Source organism: Podarcis vaucheri (genome assembly GCF_965113315.1).
Source record: "Podarcis vaucheri genome assembly, chromosome: 13".
Taxonomy (NCBI): Eukaryota; Metazoa; Chordata; class Lepidosauria; order Squamata; family Lacertidae; genus Podarcis; species Podarcis vaucheri.
Genome location: NC_138751.1, coordinates 19487636 through 19509191, shown reverse-complemented (window position 1 = coordinate 19509191; position 21556 = coordinate 19487636). Strand labels below are relative to the sequence as shown.

The following is a 21556-nucleotide window of genomic DNA, read 5'->3' as shown; positions in this document are numbered from 1 at the left end:
CAAACTCCATAAATGACATTCAGTAGTTTAAAAGCATGAGCTGTAAATCTGGGTGGGAGCTCAAATCTCCCCTTGGTCATAATCTTACTTGTGTGTCTGTGTCCAGTTCTTACTTGCAGCCTCCATACCCACAATATAGGGATAACATATTCCCCCAATAATTTTGTCATTAAAAAAACCCCTGAAAATCAGCCTCAGAGGCAGCAAAAGCAAGTTGAAAAGTAAAAAAGAAGCCTCAGAGGCTGCAACTGACAACAGCAGAAGTGGGGGGAGGTGCTTAACCATTTCCAGCTGGTTTTCTGGTCAATCCCTGCCCACCTACGCAGTGGCGTAGCGTGGGTTGTCAGCACCCGGGGCAAGGCAAGTAATTTGCGCCCCCTAACCCGTGGATTTCCGCCCCCTAACCCATGGATTTGCGCCCCCTAACCCATGGATTTGCCCCCCCTAACCCATGGATTTGCGCCCCCTAACCCTACCCCCCAGATGTTGCGCCCGGTGCGGCCGGCCCCCCCTGCACCCCCCACGCTACGCCACTGCACCTACGCCACCTGATTTTCCATCAACGAGAAAAACCAGAGGTTTCCCTTCACTCTTAAGAACTATTTTAAGAGCACCGTATTGGGGAGGGGTATTTTGAGGTTGGAAAATAATTCCTGGAGGAAAAACGCAGCATTTCCCCCACCCGGCCATTCTTCCACTCAGCCTAGCAGCCCTGCTAAAACTGCTTGTACAGTGGTACCTTGGTTCTCAAACACCTTAGTACTCAAACAACTTGGAACCCAAACACCGCAAACCTGGAAGTAAGTGTTCCGGTTTGTGAACTTTTTTCAGAAGCCGAACGTGCTCCATTTTGAGTGTTACGCTTCCGCTTTGAATGTTACACTGAGGTCTGTTTTTGCTATTTATTTTGCGCTTTTGTTTCTGCGGCTTTTTTGTTTTGTTTTTGTGACTGTGTGGAACCCAGTTCAGCTATTGATTGATTGATTGATTGATTGTGTGACTGCAGTACATTGTTTATTGCTTTCATTTCATGGATCAATGGTCTCGCTAGGTGGTAACATGTTAAATTGCTGTTTTAGGATTTTTTTAAAAAAGTCTGGAATGGATTAATCTATGGGAAAGCGCATCTTGGTTTTGGAATGAACCTCCGGAACAGATTAAGTTTGAGAACCAAAGTGCCACTGTATTTAAAAGAAATGTGGAGGAAAGTCAAGGTCTAGTTTGATCATGAGCTAATATCCGGGGTCTTGGACAAGTGCTATCTAGATGCAATGTGTGTTATGAAAGAAACATTTGGAGTCTTAAAAGCAAAGACCAAAAAGCATGTGGGAAAGGGTTGCAGTTTCTTTGGCAGGTTTATTGCATCCAGTTTGAAGTATGAAAATTCAAGACAATTAACATCATACCCCCATGTAGCTACACCCATTCCACAAATGAACGCTATCAAAGCCCAGGAAAAAAAACAGTATTTACAAAGAGGGAGAGAGAGAGATAGAAAAACCTATGCTAAGTTTATATATATATATGTACACACATACACAAGAGAAGACATTTGGTGTTTATTTGGAGCAAACATTAAAACTCTGGTCTGCATCCTTCACTGATTCCAACAAAGCTAGGATTTCTGGCTTGTAGGCCCCTCCCTTGAAAGCCAAAACAGATGTGATGTGAGATATTCCTGATCTGCCATTACTGTAGATCTGCAATGGATAAAGCTAGCTGCTTCAAAATGATTTAATTCCAACATCACATCTGTTTCAGCCCTTTCTCCCTTGCAGTCCCAATCAGGTGTGGGGAATCCTTGCCGCTCCTGATTCTACAGAACTACAACTCCCATCTGCCCCAGCAAGCATGGTCAATGGCCAGGGGTGATGGGAGTCGTAGTTCACCAGTATTGGAGTGGGGAGGCAAAGGTTCCCCACACCTGGTGTAGGCAGCCACCCAATGTCTCCTCCAGAGATTTTGGACATCCTTGCTTCTAGGCACACCTGCCCTCTTGCACTGGACCTCACTTTTATACTCTTATCCACAACGTAGTTGTATTCCTCTTTCTATTTATAATGGAGGGGTCCAATATATTGGCCTACATTTACTAAAATGACAATCAATACAGATCCGTACAACCATTTTGCCATTGTTTTTCTCCAGCACATACTGTGTTTTTGCAATTAATCTGTGTCGAATGTGTGTATGAGAGTAGTTCATGGCATTCTCCATGTGACCAAGCACTTATTTTCTACCTGGTCTGTGTCATCCATGATCCTGTGTTCTAATGTGCATGTTGTGAGTGTCAACTGTAATGAGGGTTGAGAAGGTGAAGCACTGAACTGGAGTTTGTGTATATGAGCAAATGTAGCAACCAGGCATTCCCTTTGTCGCAGCACATCAAAATCTGAGCTGCCACCAACAACAAAATATGCTTTTATGGTGATATGCATTATGGATTTATGGTGTTTCCAGAATCTGACCGAATCCCATCAACCCACATATCAGCTTGCTTCTAGACTTTGGCCCATGGCTTTTGTGTTTCATTCAGCCCATGTCTACATTACACATTTGGAATAATTTCCCTCAAACAGTTGATTTTCTTGATAATTGGTGAAGGTATCTTGAAATATTTACAAATTAGCCTAAGATACGCAAACTAGTGGAAGTGGGTTAAAAACCTTTAGAAAAATGGTCATGTGAATCCACCTAAGGAGAGAAGCATCAGTGTAGAGGCACACGTTTTATACATATTGACAAAGAGAGCAAAATATTCCTACAGATCCTCCCCAAATCTTATAGGAAGGTCTAGATCCTGGAAGTTGTTCCCAAGGAGCGGAAAGGAGATGTTAAAATCAACAATGGTTCCGGAAGCGGGCTCCACCAAGTTTTGGGATAACTCATGGATGGGCTAAGATTGACACACATAACTTTAACTCTCCTAATAGGATGTGTAGGGTGTATTTAATTGGTCAGTATGTTTGGGATGAGGGACGGAGGTCTTCCTGGTTAGAGGAAGCAGATAAGCTGAGGTTTGAGTTCACAAATGGCTATTTAGTTTAGTAAAAAACAACAACACAAGATCTTGTCTTCTGAACTGAGGAGGGAGTGTTAGAGATCTCCAAGACAAAAAAAAAAGTACCTAACTTTCCCTCCAATTCCTGCCAAGCATATTTCACAAAGGCAACAGAAGAAAGCTACTATTTAAAAACAGATTTAGAGATGGTTGGGAAACTCAGTTTGCCAGAGATTGGATAATCTATTTCCAATCATCTTCCCAATGAACCAATGCTGTGCTATTAAGGCCTTACAAAAGACCTATGTAAGCAGTCTCCTATATTTTACATGCATCTACCTTTATGTTCCACCATGAGAATGCCATTTCCATTTACTTCACATATTAAGGAAGTGCTCCATTCCAAAACATGATGGTGCCATTTTACAGTTGGGACAAAAGTCCCTCACCTCGACAGAACAGACATCAATGCTCCAAATGTTTGCTTACTTTTTAAAGGTAAAATTTTGATCAGGCACCCTTGTTGAAAATCCAGGCATGCTAGATTCCAGATCCGAAGATCTCCCTGCACAAAACTTGGCTACATACACCCCACCCTCTCCTAAGAGATCCAGGAGTACCCTTGTCCCAAATGGAAAGGTCCCCATTATTTTCCAAACCCTACCCTCTTTTATAAAAAACAAAAAAACCACTAGGTATCTTTGTCTCTCCATAAAATCCTGGGGGGCTTGTGCCCAGCCCCACCCTCTAGATTTCACTCTCCTCTCAAGAATCCAGAAGTCCCTCTTCCTTCGTAGCCTCTCAGTGGCAGGCATTAAATGGTAGCTTGACTACTCCTCCGTGAAGCTCCATGGAGGCTTCGGCCCAGTTGATGATGTCGCCACCAGCGTAGCTGGTGCAGGTAGCCATCTTGTAAACCTCGCCTGGTGTCAGGATGTGGCCCCACATGTTGAAATCTGAGATTTCCCCAATGAAGGCTTGAGTGGCATCAAAGCGGCCACCCAGAGTGTCCTGTAGGAAGAGGAGTGGGGAAAGAGAGTGAACACACAGCAGGGCAAGAGAATCTGTGGCCCTCCATGTGGTGCTGGACTCCATAAGAACATAAGAAGCCAGGCCAAGGGCCCATCCAGCCCAGCTTCCAGTTTTCACACTGACCAACCAAATGCTTATGGAAAGCACACAAACAGGACCTGAGTGCAGAAGCAGTGTCCCCTTTGGTGGTTTCCAGCAAGTGATATTCGGAAGCATTTACCTCCTCTGAGAGTGGAGGTAGAACATAGCCTTCAGGGATCGTGGCCTTCTCCTCCATGAATTTGAATCTGGTTCTCATTAGCCCTAGCTGGCATGGCCAACTGTCAAGGATGACAACACACCTTCCAACATCTCAAGACCCCAAACCAGGACACACATCTTTCTGCTTGTGCTCCTGTGTGAGTCACATGACCTCCACAAGATCACATGTCCCGTGTGAGATCACGCAACTCAGAATAGACACTTTTTTCTGAGCCATGCTTGCACAGAACCCAAAAATGCATGTTTTGGGTCACTGCGTAATTCAACAACACTTAGAGGGCTACGTGTTCCCCATCCCAGATTTAGAGGAACCAGAAATGGCTCTCTATAAGTAATAATTGAGGGGTATTTACCTGCTCCTGGCCCAGTACAAAAACACCCCCAGGCTTCACCGGATGCCAGGGAGCCAGGTTCTCTCCGCTCCCTCTCCGGACTCCATCCTGGTAAGACTCCCAAATGCCATCCCGGGTTGACCAGGTCACACAGATGTGGTGCCACTTAGCATCATTAATGGCCAGTGGTAATGTGGCAGCCTGCAGAGAAAAAAGGTTAAAGTGGGGTGAGCAAACATCCTGAGCCCTAAGAGTATTGCTGCAATAAGTGTATCATGATCTGAATGGCACCAGCTATGTTGAACCTGCACAGCCTTGGAACTAGAAGAAGCAGGTTATAGCTGCCATCCAGACAGCTATAAAGCCTTGGGAATATCTCTCTGTGCCTCACCTCCAATGTTTTTGGGAGGGAGAGCAATACAGTGGGAGAGGATAGGCAGGATGGAGCACAATATATTTTGCCGATCCAGTTTCAATGGAATCCTGAGGTGAGGCATGCCTCAATATCCCTTCTGTGGTCTTTGCTGAAGGCCGTGGCCAAAGGACAAGCTGAACTTCAAAACACGTAAAAGACAAAGGTTGTCAAAAAGAAACCATGTCTATAATGGGGTAATACTCTTAATAGGGCCAACCAAAAATTCACAGCAATGTGGCAACTTCTGAGTTCTCCAGAACACTTCATCAGGCAATATAGGATGGTGGGGTAAAGATTTTTATCTAAAACTACACTAGCTGTGTAGCTTGCAATCTGCATCTTGGAAATGGCAACCTCGTGGCTACAACATCTAGTTGTGTACTTTTTGTTTCAAACTTTTCCTTGTCTGTCCCTTTGTGTGATATCCCATCTGGTTAAGAGCAATGGAGAAACTCAAAACATTGCCACATGTCTGGGACTTTTTGGCTGGTTCCAATAAAGACACGGTGCAGCTGTGGACTCTAGAGTTGTAGCTGTAATTGTGAATGAATGGATGTTTGTTGATCAAGGTTTGTTCAATTGACACAATTTATTCCAAAACCAGAATTAGGTATGGGAGGATGTAGCTCACAGAATATTCTAATGCAAAAGTCAAGGTATCTATAGCTACTGTACATCTCTCGTTTACAGCAAATCTTTGGTCAAGATTTCTTAATCCCCTGTCTGTGCCCCCTCTTGTCTACCTTGTGAAGAATTCATTTTGTGTTGTATATCCCAGAACCCCAGTCCAGAAGGCCTGAAATGGCAAACAAGGCAGGCTTTTGTCTCTTTAATTTATTGTTGGGCCCTCTTCAGATTTGGTAGGACATCATTGAATTGTTCCAGCCCAAGTGATCATAAAAAAACTGTTTTTGGTTTTTTATTTATTGTAACCCAAAAGGCAGGCGAGACAGAGGAAAAACATGAACATGGTGGCCATTCTTCAAACATATTTGATTATTTGATTTCTAGACCGCTTCATATATTTATAAAATATCTCTAAGCGGTGTACAGAAAACTGAAACAACAAAAGAAAGCTTTGACAAAATATTACAAAAATACACCGTTACCTATAAAAATGTTACATTAATACAAAGTTACTAATATATGAGAGAAAAATATATGTGTGAGAAAAGGGACGCGGGTGGCGCTGTGGGTTAAACCACAGAGCCTAGGGCTTGCTGATCAGAAGGTCGGCGGTTCGAATCCCTGCAATGGGGTGAGCTCCCATTGCTCAGTCCCTGCTCCTGCCAACCTAGCAGTTCAAAAGCACATCAAAGTGCAAGTAGATAAATAGGTACCACTCTGGCGGGAAGGTAATCGGCATTTCCGTGTGCTGCTCTGGTTCACCAGAAGCGGCTTAGTCATGCTGGCCACATGACCCAGAAGATGTACGCCAGCTCCCTCGGCCAATAAAGCGAGATGAGCTCCGCAACCCCAGAGTCAGCCACGACTGGATCTAATGGTCAGGGGTCCCTTTACCTTTACCTTTACCTTTACTAATATATGTAAATCAATATCAGTTCATTTTCCTTCTGACTCATCCTCTGTCTCTGCCTCCAGGTTGTCATCCAGGGTCCAAACTCTTAGCTCACCCACAAAAGTCTCACAGTGAGTCTCGCAACATATCTGACCACCGCCACCCACTCAAGAAGCTCCCAGATTGGCCTTGCTCCCGTACCTTGTCATTGATCAGCAGTTCCATGGGGTTATTTCCCCACTCGATGAGCACCACTTCGTTGGCCTGGCCTGGCACAGAGTATGAGAAAGGGGTGCCCATTCCTGGTGATGAACTGGACTTGAGCCAGAGGCAGATGGAGAAGGCAAAGATCTCGTGATGGAGCGTACGCTTCACCTTGACGTACATGTAGTTAGTGCGGAGGGGGAAGCCCACCCGGAAGTCCTCAGACTGCTTCTCCACCTTGTTTCCTGGAGGACAGAGGGGATCAGAGATGTGGGACTGAGCTGCCAACACAGAGAAATGGAGGGGAATTGGGTTTGTCCATCCATCGGCTGCTAACTGCCCAGTTTATCTACCAAGCATCCGCCCCCCAAATATTTTTTTGATCCATTCCCATCTTCCCCCCACCAACTGTAACTACGCCTGATCACCAGAAATATCATGCGCAATTTCCTAGTTGACTCCTCCCTCCACTTTCTCTGTGGACTTCCTTGTACTGGGTTTTTACACTGTTGTACACTCCTAGGGGCAGGTACCTCTTCTTTGTACCCATGCACACTGATGGTGCAAATGAAATAATATTAATGGACAACAACAGCATTCATCCATCACACTCTGCTGTCTGTCTCCTGAGCTGTCCATTTCCATTCATCATGGTCTATCCAGTCATATCTGTTCACACGGCTGCTAAAGTTTCCTTCCACCTATACAACAAGTGAATTCTGAGAATCCTTAAAATGGGCATACACACCTAACATTTGAAGCTCACACCCCCTCTCCCAAGAAGTTGTCATTTCTTAAGAGTGCTGAGAATTGTACCTCTGCGAGGCTAAGACTACAGATCCCAGGATTCTTTGCAGGGGATGTGCCTTAAATGTATGCTATGGGCACAGCCTTATACTATAAGGTTCAAAGGACAAGCCTCCAGCAGATATTACTCAGTGGTTTGAAGATCTTACTGTCATTTCTGTGTTTGAAAGAATGGCTTATAATTGCCAGTCTCATTTTAGGTATCTATCTGTACATATGGACTACTTATATTGATCCACACATTTAATTTAGGATTGATGGAATATATTATTGACAAAGTCAGCTGGCATTTAATTTTTTTTCTATGTTTCTTTTTGTTGTATTTGCAAATTATGTTTTGTGTTTTTTTGTGTGTTTTTTAAAAAAATCTTTAAGGTTTCCTTGTATCCCACAACCAATGAACCAGCCAATGAGCCACATATGACTGCTTTTATCTACCAAGCCATGTTTTCAATGTTCTGTCACTGAGGCATCCATCCCCACATCTTTCATTCTGCCGATCTACGAATCCACTGTGTTGTCATTCCTTCCACACATCCTTCCGCCCATCTCTCTTCTGACTGGATCATGATTCACCCCACTAAATAATGACATCCACTTATTCCACTGTCCACATGCTGATAAATTTATTTGCCTAAGAAATTAATTTTAGAGCAGGAACCTTTGGCCCTCCAGATGTCGCTGAACAACACCTCCCATCACCCCCAGCAAACATGGTCAGTGAGCAAAGATGATGGGGAGTAGAAGTTCAGCAACATCTGGAGGGCCAAAGGTTGCCCACTCATACACACTTGATTCAGAGCCAGCATGGCTCTGAAGCAGGGTTTGCCAGTGCAGTGGTGACCTCCACATGTTTTTGTTAGAATTCCTGCTCCATGTTTGCAGTCATGGGATTGTTGTCTATCACATGACGGTCTATGTTTTGAGACCACAGAGTGGGATGTGATGGAGAAAGGATGTTTGTGTTACTGTGTTCCGTGAAGTGGGACTATTGTCCTTTGTTATTTTTCTCTTTGCTGTCTGATGCTAGAAAGAGAGGGAGCCATGTTGCAGTGCTCCGTGTGTGTTTATATGTAAATAAAGTAGATTAGCCAAAATGCTGAGTTGCTGAGGTCTGTCATGCAAGCTGCAAAGACTCTGCGGATCCCTAAGTGTGCCGATGTCTGTTGGCATCGTTCGCTGTGATGTTTGGGCTGAAGAAAGCTTCTGAAGCTCCCGAACAATTGACCAGGAGGGAGAGAACATGCCAGTCGGGCATGTGTCTCTGCCAGGATCCTACTCGAGTGTAGGACAAGCTCCTGACAGTTTTTAGATTCCAATTCCCAGTCAGCATGGACAGTGGTCAGGGGGAATTATGGGAGTTGTGCTCCAATAACATTGACTACCCTTTCTCTGGAGCAACAGAAAATGAATTTATTCTATGACAACCCTTCAGATACTTGAAGATGACGTCCTTCCTTCCTTCCTTCCTTCCTTCCTTCCTTCCTTCCATCCATCTCCACCCCATTGTCTCAAGACCAAACCCCCTCTCCCCACCCTGACCCTGGCAACACCTGGTGTGTGACTGCCACTCACCTTTCTCAACACTGTGCCCATGAGAGATGTGCTTGTGCCTGAGGCCTGCTGCTGTTGGTACACCCACCGTGTGATGCTCAGAGGCGTTTGATTTCTCATGGATCTGATGCTCCAAGATGCTTATCTTTTTCTGGAGAGCATCGCGCAGGGACGTGGAGAAGACAGAGCTGTTCCGATTGTGCTGGTGAAGGCAAGACGGGCAGACATGTCAACCATTAATTCTATAACTCTGCCTCAAAACCCCAGAACCTCCTACCAGGACACTTCTGTTGCCTCTCTCATCTTTCTTATCCTGAAAGCTACTCTTTTGTGAAACCATCTTCACAATCTATTAGTTCTCATCCCCTGCTGAACGTATAACCAACTAAACACATGGCCTTCCTGTGACTTTCGCCTCCATCTTCTTTGTGTTGAATTTTAGATTGTTAAGTGCCACAGAGAAGGAACCTGTGTTGCTTGTTCGTTGTTCTTTAAATGAATTTGGCTGCATACACACCATACATTTAAGCTTTAAATTTTAAAGCACACTTAAATAACATTCTCCCCCCCCAAAAAAAGATTCTGGGAACTGTGGTTTGGTAAGGTTGCTGGGACTTACAGCTCTGTTGGGGGTAAAATACAGTTATCTAGGAGTCTTGGTTGACCACAAACTTGACATGAGCCAACAGTGTGACGCGGCAGCTAAAAAAGCCAATGCAATTCTGGGCTGCATCAATAGGAGTATAGCATCTAGATCAAGGGAAGTAATAGTGCCACTGTATTCTGCTCTGGTCAGACCACACCTGGAGTACTGTGTCCAGTTCTGGGCACCACAGTTCAAGAAGGACACTGACAAACTGGAACGTGTCCAGAGGAGGGCAACCAAAATGGTCAAAGGCCTGGAAACGATGCCTTATGAGGAACGGCTAAGGGAGCTGGGCATGTTTAGCCTGGAGAAGAGGAGGTTAAGGGGTGATATGATAGCCATGTTCAAATATATAAAAGGATGTCACATGGAGGAGGGAGAAAGGTTGTTTTCTGCTGCTCCGGAGAAGCGGACACGGAGCAATGGATCCAAACTACAAGAAAGAAGATTCCACCTAAACATTAGGAAGAACTTCCTGACAGTGAGAGCTGTTCGACAGTGGAATTTGCTGCCAAGGAGTGTGGTGGAGTCTCCTACTTTGGAGGTCTTTAAGCAGAGGCTTGACAACCATATGTCAGGAGTGCTCTGATGGTGTTTCCTGCTTGGCAGGGGGTTGGACTCGATGGCCCTTGTGGTCTCTTCCAACTCTATGATTCTATGATTCTATGATTCTATGACAGTTCCCAGGATTCTTGTGTACATTTGTGCTTTAAATGTATGTTGTGTATGCAACCATACACTCTAGTGGCATAATAATAATAATAATAATAATAATAATAATAATAATAATGTATCAGAACTTGTCTAAGACGCAGCCTACATAAAACAAACAGTTCGTTGACTGTACAATCCTGCATGTGTCTACTCAAAAGTAAGCCTTATTGAGTTCAATGGAACTTATTCCCAGGTATGGGTCAATAGATCTGTGGCACTGGCTACCCGGAGCCAGCCCTGCTGCACAGCAAGTGTGACAAACTGCTTCAGGCAACACCAAGAGGGGACAAGAAGTGGTGTCTGACTGATGCAGCAAGACTTTCTCAGGTGTTTTCTCAAATGGGGCCGGGAGGAAGACATTTGGGTTCTGTTTCTGGAAGCAAAATATCTTGAGCCACTACTGCCAATTCCCACAGTCCCTTCCCTGCCCACAGGCCTGGACTGGGAGACCCACCAACTTTGATACTGTACCCCCACCTCCAGTTTGGTGTGTTCCTGGATATCTAATTCTTGCTTACGTATTAAGAAGGGGGAAAGCGAGGGAAAAGGGCAGCAGAATTATTTTTAGTCACTGCACTCAGGTTAACACCTCAGATGCTCTAGTAATCTCTATTCCCACCCACAGTGATAGCAGTAGAACTGTCCTGTCCCTCCTTTCAAGGTTTCTTTTGTAAAAGCCATCACGTACGAAGCAGAATCATAAAACCATGTACAAAGGTGCTATTCAGAACATATTTTGAAGGCCTCTACTCTTTTTGAGAAACAAAATATCTTGGATTTCTTAGCTTCTGGGCACTCCAGCTCCACAGGAAAAACTGAACATTTTAAGAGAAAACACAGGAATCCTGTTTTGCATTCCTCCCTTCACTCCACAAAAAAACTGGCCAATAGATGGATGCGTGGGAAAGGGCCTTCTCAGTGGTGGCCCCTTGATCAATGTTTCTTAACCTTGGGTTCCCAGATCAGTTGAGACCACAACTCTCATCATCCCCAGCCAGTTTAGCCAATGGTCAGTTGTAGTCCAAGAACACCTAGAGTCCCCAAGTTGAAGAAAATGGGCTCAGGCCAGTGGTTCTCAAAGAGTGTGGCAGGAAGATTCAAGGACAATCTAAGAAATGTTCAAACAATTCAGTGTAGTATTGTATAGTATCAATATATACTTTTTTATTTGCAGGATATTTGCATTGTTTTATACTTTCTGGATGCCCCATGATCATATTAGAAAGTATTTTGTTCTCTATGTTATAAATCAAGCACTGCTAGGAGTTGTTTCTTTTTGTTTTCCAGTGTATTTCTTATCAATTAAAAAAAATAATCAGTGTGGCAATGAGCAATTTTCCCCCCCTGAAAATGTGTCCCAGAGAAAAAAGTTTGAGAACCACTGGCTTAGGCTATGAAATTACCTGCCTCAGGACAGAGATCTCTCTATGCCTGAAGTATCAGTTGAGAGGGTTTGGTAGGGTGTCATTATTGTTTTTTTAATCATGGTTTTATGATAGCTGTTTCCCGCTCATCTGGCTGGGTTACCCCAGCTACTCTGGGCAGCTTCCAACAAAATATGAAAATACAATAGTCTGTCAAACATTAAAAGCTTCCCTAAACAGGGCTGCCTTCTGATGTCTTCTAAAAGTCTGGTAGTTGTTTTTCTCTTTGACATCTGGTGGGAGGGTGTTCCACAGGGTGGGTGCCACTACCAAGAAGGCCCTCTGCCTGGTTCCCTGTAACTTGGCTTCTCGCAGCAAGGGAACTGCCAGAAGGCCCTCGGCACTGGACCTCAGTGTCCAGGCAGAATGATAGGGGTGGAGACACTCCTTCAGGTAAACTGGACTGAGGCTGTTTACGGATTTAAAGGTCAGCACCAACACTTTGATAGCAACAAATAGCAACACAACAGAAGCTGTTTTCATACCTCAGGGACTTTGGCTTCTATCCTGATTTGCAAGTGCAGTTCTGGCCCAGCAGCCTAGGCTCAGGATATCTAAAATACCACTTTCTACCATTTGTAGCTGCCCATCAATTGGATGTTCGCCTGAGGCCCTCTTCTCAATAGCCCTGCCCTTTGGAGGTTAGGGCCTCCACTGTGGAAAAACCTCTCCTATTGAATTACCTCCCTAAACAAATGCCCCATGTCCTGTTAGCCCTTGTCAATGAATGTCTGGTGGGTGTTTTACACTGTTTCAATGGGAGCGACAAATCTCTTTGAGGTTTGTTACACTGGAAAGTCAGGATAAGGATCTTTTAAATAATCACAACAACACTAGCAATTAGAGCTGTCATCCACTTAAAGAAGCCTTAGGCTGTGTACACACTATACTTTTAAAGCACATTAGAAGCACATTTCTCTCCCCCTCCCCATCAATAATTCGGGGCACTGTAGTTTGCTAAAGGTTGATGGGCACGGGCAACTCTTTAAGGCGTAAACTTCAGTGCCCAGAATTCTTTGGGGGAAATCATGTGCATGGGACACGCTTCAGAGGCCATCGTGTGTACCTCATTCCCAGCCCTACCTGAAGATGCCAAGAATTGAGCATGGGGCCTTCTCCATGCAAAGCAGGTGCTCTAGTACTACTGAGCCTCAGGTTGTACAGGGTTGCCAAAGCTGGCAGTGCCCATGAAAAACGCCCAGAGCGACCACTCAGTTATATGCTGCTTTGCTGCCAAACCTGTCAGTCCTGGCCTACTTGAGTCCTGGAGAAGGATTTTTCTTATTTGAAAACAATAAAGGAAAGTTCTAACCAAATAAAAACGTCATCCTGTTTTGAAATGGACTCTTTACAGATGGAAGAAGAAGAAGAAGAAGGAGGAGGAGGAGGAGGAGGAGGAGGAGGAGGAGGAGGAGGAGGAGAAGAAGAAGAAGAAGAAGAAGAAGAAGAAGAAGAAGAAGAAGAAGAAGAAGAAGAAGAAGAAGAAGACTTATCGTGCTCATAATATTTGTAGCGCTTGGCCACTTGGTAGTGTCACCTCAAAGTACAGCTGTGTTCTATTTCTATCGAGAGCAAATCACATTGAACTGGAAGTTGAAAAATAAGCAGACTTTAAAGCTGACTAACAGAAAATCATTTTGTAGCTTGTGCGAAAACTGCATAATTTGCCGAGGTGTGGGGGGGGGAGAGTGGAGACACGTTGCTTTTTATCCTACCTTAGTTCCCTGCAGAGCAGACAATACGCTCCAGAAACAGAGCCACCAAGCTAAGCTTGGTGCCAACTTCCACTCAGCTCCCAGGGTAAGAAAGCCCAGACACCCAACCCAGTTGACCCTACTGGGCAACTAAGGTGGGATAGTTACGGTCTTTCCCTCCATGATGGGTTGGACGTTGCAAGGGAGGCATGGTTCCTTTGGCCTGTAACTAGTGGGCTTGTGGCTATGTAGGGACTTCAAGCTGTCTCCCTGGTTCTTATATGACTCTCCCACCTGTACCCTACTGAGTCCAGATAAATAACAGGTAAACTATCTCCACCTTCACCCCCCCACCCCACCCAGTGTAAGCTGTGTGGCCCTAGAGTAGCTTGATTGTCTATTTCAGGGATGGGAACCCCATAGCCCATAGATACTGTTGGACTCCAAGTCCCAGCAGCCCCTGCTAGCATGGCCAATGGTCAGGAATAACAGGAACAACATCCTCCAGGAACATCTGGAGGGCCATAGGTTCCCCATCCGTAGTCTATATTAGCCTGCCATGTCCCAGGAAGAATTTTTACCATGTATCAGATTCAGTTGTACAGGAAAATGTGTGGTGGAATTAGTAGTAGTAGTAGTAATATTTATTGAATTTATATACCGCCCTATACCCGGAGGTCTCAGGGCAGTTCACTGTATTGTTCTGTGCTTTTACTATTTTTGTACACTGCTTTGTGTAATTTTCTTTCAGGGTAGGTCACAGCAAAATAAACATTTTCCCATTAAAATCAATGCAGTGAAATACAACAATATCTGCAAAAGCTTGGTATTAGTCACTATCAAATGCCTGAGCCAGCATATAGATCTTAAATGTCAAAAACTCATCAGATTTAGCACTTTCCATTATTAGTATTATTTTCTGATTAAACCTCTCTGTCCAGGAATTGAAGGAATCCTGCCATCCAAATTACCCCCATATGATTTTACTGCAGCTGGACCATAAAGAAGGCTGATCGCCAAAGAATTGATGCTTTTGAATTATGGTGCTGGAGGAAACTCTTGAGAGTCCCACGGACTGCAAGAAGATCAAACCTCTCCATTCTGAAGGAAATCAGCCCTGAGTGCTCACTGGAAGGACAGATCGTGAAGCTGAGGTTCCAATACTTTGGCCACCTCATGAGAAGAGAAGACTCCCTGGAAAAGACCCTGATGTTGGGAAGGATGGAGGGCACAAGGAGAAGGGGACGACAGGACGAGATGGTTGGACAGTGTTCTTGAAGCTACTAATATGAGTTTGACCAAACTGCGGGAGGTAGTGGAAGACAGGAGGGCCTGGCGTGCTCTGGTCCATGGGGTCACGAAGAGTCGGACACGACTAAACGACTAAACAATAACAACAACAACATGATTTTGCTTCCTATCTGAAAGGGCCATTGTCTAAAATCAAACCAGTCAATTCCCACCCCCACCCCCTTTTGAAGGCTTAATTAATCCTGTTTCCCACGTAGGCTGCAAACAGACCATACATTTAAAACATACCTAAATCCAACTAAATCCAAGGGACGCGGGTGGCGCTGTGGGCTAAAGCCTCAGCGCCTAGGGCTTGCCGATCGAAAGGTCGGCGGTTCGAATCCCCGCGGCGGGGTGCGCTCCCGCTGCTCGGTCCCAGCGCCTGCCCACCTAGCAGTTCGAAAGCACCCCCGGGGGCAAGTAGATAAATAGGTACCGCTTACCAGCGGGAAGGTAAACGGCGTTCCGTGTGCGGCTCTGGCTCGCCAGAGCAGCGTTGTCACGCTGGCCACGTGACCCGGAAGTGTCTCCGGACAGCGCTGGCCCCCGGCCAATAAATGTGAGATGGGCGCACAAACCCCAGAGTCTGGCAAGACTGGCCCATTCGGGCAGGGGTACCTTTACCTTTACCTTTAAATCCAACTACTTCCCCCAAAGAATCCTGGGAACTGTAGTTTTGTTAAGGGCGCTGGGAATTGTAGATTTTGTGATAAGTAAAGTACAATTCCCAGGATTCTTTGGGTGGGTGGAGGGGAATGTCCTTTACATGTATGGTGTGTATGCGTCCACATATAACCCCAGACAGAATGAGAGCCATATTGTGGGAATCCGGATATGCACAGGAGAAAAATGGGGCAGGACCTGTACAGGAATGGCCTCCGAAGGGTAATTAACAGGTGGTGTGTGAGGGGAAAGCTATGAAGGTGAAGAAAAGGGGCATGGAAAGGTGTGGAGCACAGCATGAGAGGCAGGTCAGATGGCCAGGTAGGCAAGTGGGGAGGGGGACACTAAGAGAATAGGCAGCACATAGTCTTCAATGGAAGTGCCATTCTGTGGTGTTCTGCCATCTTAAATGACTCCTGACCTGTCTCTGAAGAGGAGGAGGATGCTCTTTCAGATCATATAATCATTATTATTTATGTGCCCCTAAAAATGTTGCAGCACCAAATGACCTCCTGAGTTCTTTTTTGCAGTGAGGGCCTGAGTGTTACATCTGCCAGTCCTTCACTCCATCTCATCTGTTCTCCCATCCTCCTTTGTCTCATCTATCCTGCTTTCCTTCCAACCTTCCTATGCATCTAATAATCCTTCGATCCACCTCTGCATTCCACGAATCCATTGGCATGCTTCCTCTCTCCTAGATTCCTGGCCTATTTGTTATCCCTCGTCCGACAGCCGTTTTGGGAGATCTTGCAGTTGCTCCACACGAGGGGATGCAATTGTAAGGTACGGGGTGTGCAACGTGGTGAGAGAGGCCCAATTTAACATGGTCGGTACAGGCTTTACCTTTATCACGTATTATTATTGTTCGTCTCAATAATAGCCTTTGAGAGGAAAGGATGGTCAGAAAGAATTCCTAAGGCCTAGATGAATGATGCCGCCACCCTGGCAGTAGTTTCGGCTGTTGTCAGAAGAAGGAGGGATGGGGAGGGAAAAGAAAACTTTGATCTTCATTAAAAACTTATGGTGAGCCATAAGGGGGGGAAACACTCCAAAATCATCAGGCAATATGTTGCTTGTGCAATGGGACTTTCTCCCCTCTCCTCCTCCTATACACCCCATAGTATTGTTTTAGGGGTTTGAAGGAACCCCCAGAACAGTGCATGGGGGAATGGTGGGGAGGTCATTCCACCTTGCAGGTTGCCATGCTTGTCATAGCACAACATTGAATTCCACCCAAGGTCTCAATTTTCAAAATGCTGAAAAAGGAAAGTTCCTTTTTCCCATGCCTCATCTCTTTTTGTACAACGTCTGGAAAACTAAAAGGCTTGTGGTAAGTCCCCAATAAAGGTTTCACCCAGCTGTCGATTTTGGAGCTTGTTCGACATGTTATTCCTTTCTTGGGAGGTGTGGTAGGCCTCAGGGAGGAGGCTGGTGTGATATGCACTTTGGGAAATCAAGGTTTGTGTGTTGGGGTGTGGGGGAATAAAGGCTCATGAAGACCATTTTCCCGCTGAGACCAAAATGCCTCTAAAAGGACCTGCTCATTTGCTGGTACCGAGATAGCTGAGTGCTATCTTGTGTGGATATACTGAGCTTGTAAAAAGAAATGAAATGACTTCAACTGGAACCAGAAAACTGACTTCAACTAGAATCATTGTGCTGTATCATGTGCAAGCTGTTGGTTCTGTTACACCCTCACTTTTGTAAAAGCAAAACAAGATGATTTTCTGTCTCTGGTTATATATGGCCATAGGGAGGGATGGAAATAGACAGACAGACAGGGTACATGTGAGTGAGTGGTCATTTGTGATAAGTTCAGGAGGCAAAGGGCAGAGAGACCACTGACACCTAACAAAGATTTCACCTACATTTATCCCTGCGGTTAGGGAAAAGGTTGCGGGAGTTCCAAGAAACCATGTGAACTATCTTCCTTACTGAAGGAGATACATCGGCAGCTGAGATAGATATGTTGATGGGAGAGACAAGGAATACAGGGTGTTTGTGGAAAGTGGGGTGGAAGGAAAAAGAGGGAGGTGGACCTGAGGGCAGGAAAGCAACATGACACCCAAACGTTTAGAAAGTGTGTTAGTCAGTATGAAGAAAGGTAAAGGAAACTGTGTATGTTTAGACTAGGGAAAAGAAGATTAAAAGGGGACTCAGTTGCAATCTCTGCCTATTTTTAGAGAGTTTAATACAAAGGTGGCAGAAGGCGATCTTTTCTCTCTTGCAACAGAGACTGGGACAGGGACAATGGGTTTACACCATACTATAGTTTTAGAGCAGCTCCCATCAGCCCCAGCCAGCCCAATGGTCAGGGATAATGGGATCTGCAGTCCAACAACATATGGAGTGCCAGATGTTGGCACCCTCAAGGGATAGGAACATGGGGTGTGGGGTGGATCACTTCTTAACTGAAAGAATGGTGGCCAACCGTATGTGATAAAGCCAGAAACGCATGCTCTTCACTTGATGACTGCAACAAGAAGTGATGACTGAGATATAAATCCACCTAGAGAATTTTCTTTACAAAAATGACTTTCAGCGCAATTTTTTTCAGTGGAGTCAATTCAGATATTTTTCTGCCAGACATAAAGGGTAAAGGTGTATAGAAACTGTGATGAGAACCAAGCTACAGATGACCCAGCTCTAGAGATTTTACAGAGGGGGAAGAATCAGGACCTGATCGATATGGCTTAAGCAGGAGATATACTGCCTTAAGACAGAGAATATCCTCCTTTATCCAGTGCTTTGTGCAGCATCTTGCCTGATGAAGGCCTCTGTTACAGAAGATGAATAGACATGTAGGTAGGTTGATCAGTCTACAACGGCGTCCTTAAGAAATGAGATCCAAAATATTTCATAGAATCATAGAATTGTAGAGTTGGAAGGGACCTTGAGCTTCTTCTCATCCAACCCCCTTCTCTGCAAGGTATCAACTAAAGCATCCATGAAAAATGGCCACTCAACCTCTGCTTAAAAACCTCCAAGGAAGGAAAGTCCACCAGCTTCCAAGGGAGTCCATTCCACTGTTGAACACCTCTTACTGTCAGAAAGTTCTTTCTTGTAACCTGAAGCCATTGATTTGAGTCCTACCCTCCAGAGCAGGACAAAACAAGCTTGCTCCATCTTCCATGTGTGACAGCCCTTTAGATATTTTAAGATGGCTATCCTATCTCCTCTCAATCTCCTCTTTTCCAGGCCAAAGATACCCAACTCCCTCAACCATCCTCATAAGGCTTGGTTTCCAGACCTTTGACCATCTTGGTCATCCTCCTCTTGTCCAGCTTGTCAACATCCTTCTTAAATTGTGGCACCCAGAACTGGACACAGCACTCTAGGTAGGGAGGGTCTGACCAAGGCAGAAGTCCTATTACTTCTCTTGATCTGCACAATATACTTCTGTTGATGCAGCCTAGAATAGCATTAGCTTTTTGTGCTGCTGCACCACACTGTTGACTCATGTTAAACCTGTGGTCTACTAAGACCCCTAGATCCTTTTCACATGTACTACAGGCAAGCTAGGTGTCCCCTGGGAGTACTGACTGACCTTAATTTGTGATTTCCCCCATTCAGATATTGTTGGTAGTGATGGGGTAGCTTCATAGGCCGTGTCTTCACTATAGCTTTAAAGCACCTCTCAAAGTATTCTGGGCACTGTTGTTTGTTAAGGGTTGCTGGGAATTGTAACTCTGTGAGGGGTAAACTACAGTGCCCAGAATTCTTTGAGCGAAATAATGTGTTTCAAATAAACTGTCAAAATATTAAATTTTGCTTCTCACATGCCACAATGTCCAAAAATCATCCCTATGGGTAAGACAACTTAGCCGTGTGAATCTATTTGTGAAGAGGAAGCAGGAAAGCTTGATGCGAGAAAGTGTATCTGGCAGAATGGGAAATATTTTTGGACATTGGATTTATGGAGGGTTGTGTGTTAAATAAGGTGGGTTTTTTTTTTACCAGGGAGCATTGCCTGCCCTTGTTTATTGTGATCACGTTAAAGGAGGGAGGGAGGGATGGGAGGCAAACTTGGGTGGTGAATATTTGGGTAGACAAGGAACAGATGGACAAATATGAGAAGAAAGCATAACTGGGAAAGATAAGGGATAGTTTTCTGGAGAAGAGGTGGCTGATGCACAAGACTTGGTACCTGAAGATGCTCCAGTCTCTCCTTGAGGGATTCCAGCATCCTCTCCATCTGGTTCACCCCAGATGTCTCCTTGGGTGGGTCTTCCATGGTGTTGGCAGCGGCAGCCCCCTTGCGAAAGGCATCGTGGTTGCTGTGCCCCACCTGTAGTTCATGGTGCTCCCGTTGACCAAAATGGTGGTACTCGTTCTCCCGGGCATGGATGCCTTCATGGGGATCTCGGTGCCCAGCCTCATGGTGTCCCCTGTGACTTTCTTCATGGTGGCCCTGATGCCCATCCTCGCGGTGGCCTTGGTGTGCATTCTCATGATGTCCCCTGTGACCATCCTCATGGTGGGTCCGATGCCCACCCTCGTGGTGGCCTCTGTGAACTCCCTCGTGATGCCCATGCCCATGGCTGTGGTTCTCTTCATGGTGACCACCATGGTGCTCCCCAACATGTCTCCGGGAATGGGCTTCACAGCGGCTCAGCTTGGCCGTCAACTCCCGCACCGTCTCCCGCTGGTCCAAGATCGTCTCCTTCTGGTGCACCACAGTCTCCCGCAGGTGCAGGATGGTTTCCTTGGCTTCCTCAAGAGTCCCTACCCAGTGCCCATTTCCCGCGCTGTTAGCCCCTGCTCCGTGTCGCTGCTGGCTGGCTGACTGGCAGCCGTTGTCCATATCCAGAGGCATAGGGCTGCAGATGAATTTGGGCAAGCCGTATTCAGTGGCCAGCATCAGTGGGGAGAAGATGAGGCAGAGCAACGCCCAATGCAAGGCCATCTCCACAGCTGCGATGGCTCTGGCGGATGGGAAAGGGATGGGGGTAGGGAGAGCAGTCCGGAATGGGTTTTGCAGCCAAGGAAGGAGGATGGAGGTGATCCTAGTTAGAGGCCGGTGGTCTAGGTATCATGGACGTTGCCGCACAACAGATTTAGATGCAACCTCGATCATCTAGGCCCTCTTTTAGGAGGCCAACGGAAATCCCAAGGGGCCACCTCAGAGGCCTCTGTTAGGAAGGCGATCCGAAGGTCTTGATGGAAAAGTGGACGTTAATTCCAGCTGGAGCGTACAATGGAGGGAGTCAAGTTGGGCCCGCCAAGTCACCAAACACGAATCAGGTCTTGCCCTCCCCTGAAATCTGGTAGCGTTGCCTCAGCCGTCAGAGCCTTTTCTCCCTTGCCGGCGGCATCTGAGCTTTACTACCCAGCGGAACCAAGCTGCCAGCAGGTATTCCAACAGTGTAGGCAGGCGGGATTTGTGCTTTTCCTGCCTCTCCTTCCTTTTCAATTTGCCAAATCCGTTGGTGATGCGGAGAGAAGCATCGTCTCCCCTGGCGACCGAGAAATTAATGGGCTTAAGGTGTCACGGCAGAGCTTTTTCCTTCACCCTTGCCCATCCTCCTCCCACCCCTGTTGCTAAGGCCTCTGCCTGGAAGCCTTTATAGAGCCCCTCCTCATGCCACTGCCCTCCTCCTCCTCTACCCCCACCCCAGCAGATAAGAGACTTGCAAAGCTAAAACTCCACTCAGAAGAATTAAGTTACCAGTGAGAGACACAGAAGCTAAGTCTGAGCTTTGAACTAATTCACTGGTTTCTCATCTAATGAAAAGTACTTACACGGGGCCCATTATTCGCAGGTAGAATAAGAGGACATAAGGGGAGCCAGGGTGTCAAGTAGACCATGGGGGGGATGGATAGCAAGACGGGGGGAATATCTGTGAAAGATATATCAATATGTCCTACCTGTAAATATTAGACATATATTCCAAAATATAGGGAAAATATTAGACATATATTCCAAAAGCACAAACAGTACCCCCCCTGCCTATGTATTCGAACTCAGGGCTTATAATCATCAATTTCATTTAGATATCT

General features: G+C 45.7%; 1 protein-coding gene across 1 annotated transcript; it reads right to left on the bottom strand.

The window, feature by feature from the left end:
- Window positions 1-1094: 1094 nt before the first annotated feature.
- On the bottom strand, window positions 1095-20969 carry LOC309517019 (neuronal pentraxin-1-like). The gene is made up of 5 exons (XM_082196015.1): window positions 19704-20969; window positions 9147-9327; window positions 6762-7009; window positions 4648-4827; window positions 1095-4012 (listed from the first exon to the last, which is right to left on the bottom strand). The coding sequence occupies exons 1-5, from the start codon at window positions 20460-20462 to the stop codon at window positions 3803-3805; spliced, it is 1578 nt and encodes a 525-aa protein (XP_082052141.1). The 5' UTR covers window positions 20463-20969; the 3' UTR covers window positions 1095-3802.
- Between the last annotated feature and the right edge of the window lie 587 nt (window positions 20970-21556).

What these genes read in the sequence shown, in the direction of transcription:
- LOC309517019 (XM_082196015.1), bottom strand. Translation starts at nt 20,462, where the DNA reads ATGGCCTTGCATTGGGCGTTGCTCTGCCTCATCTTCTCCCCACTGATG. An exon ending in TGGGCACAGTGTTGAGAAAG is followed by an intron (nt 7,010 to 9,146) that starts GTGAGTGGCAGT and finishes TCTGTCCTCCAG; the next exon opens with GAAACAAGGTGGAGAAGCAG. An exon ending in AACTGCTGATCAATGACAAG is followed by an intron (nt 4,828 to 6,761) that starts GTACGGGAGCAA and finishes TTTTCTCTGCAG; the next exon opens with GCTGCCACATTACCACTGGC.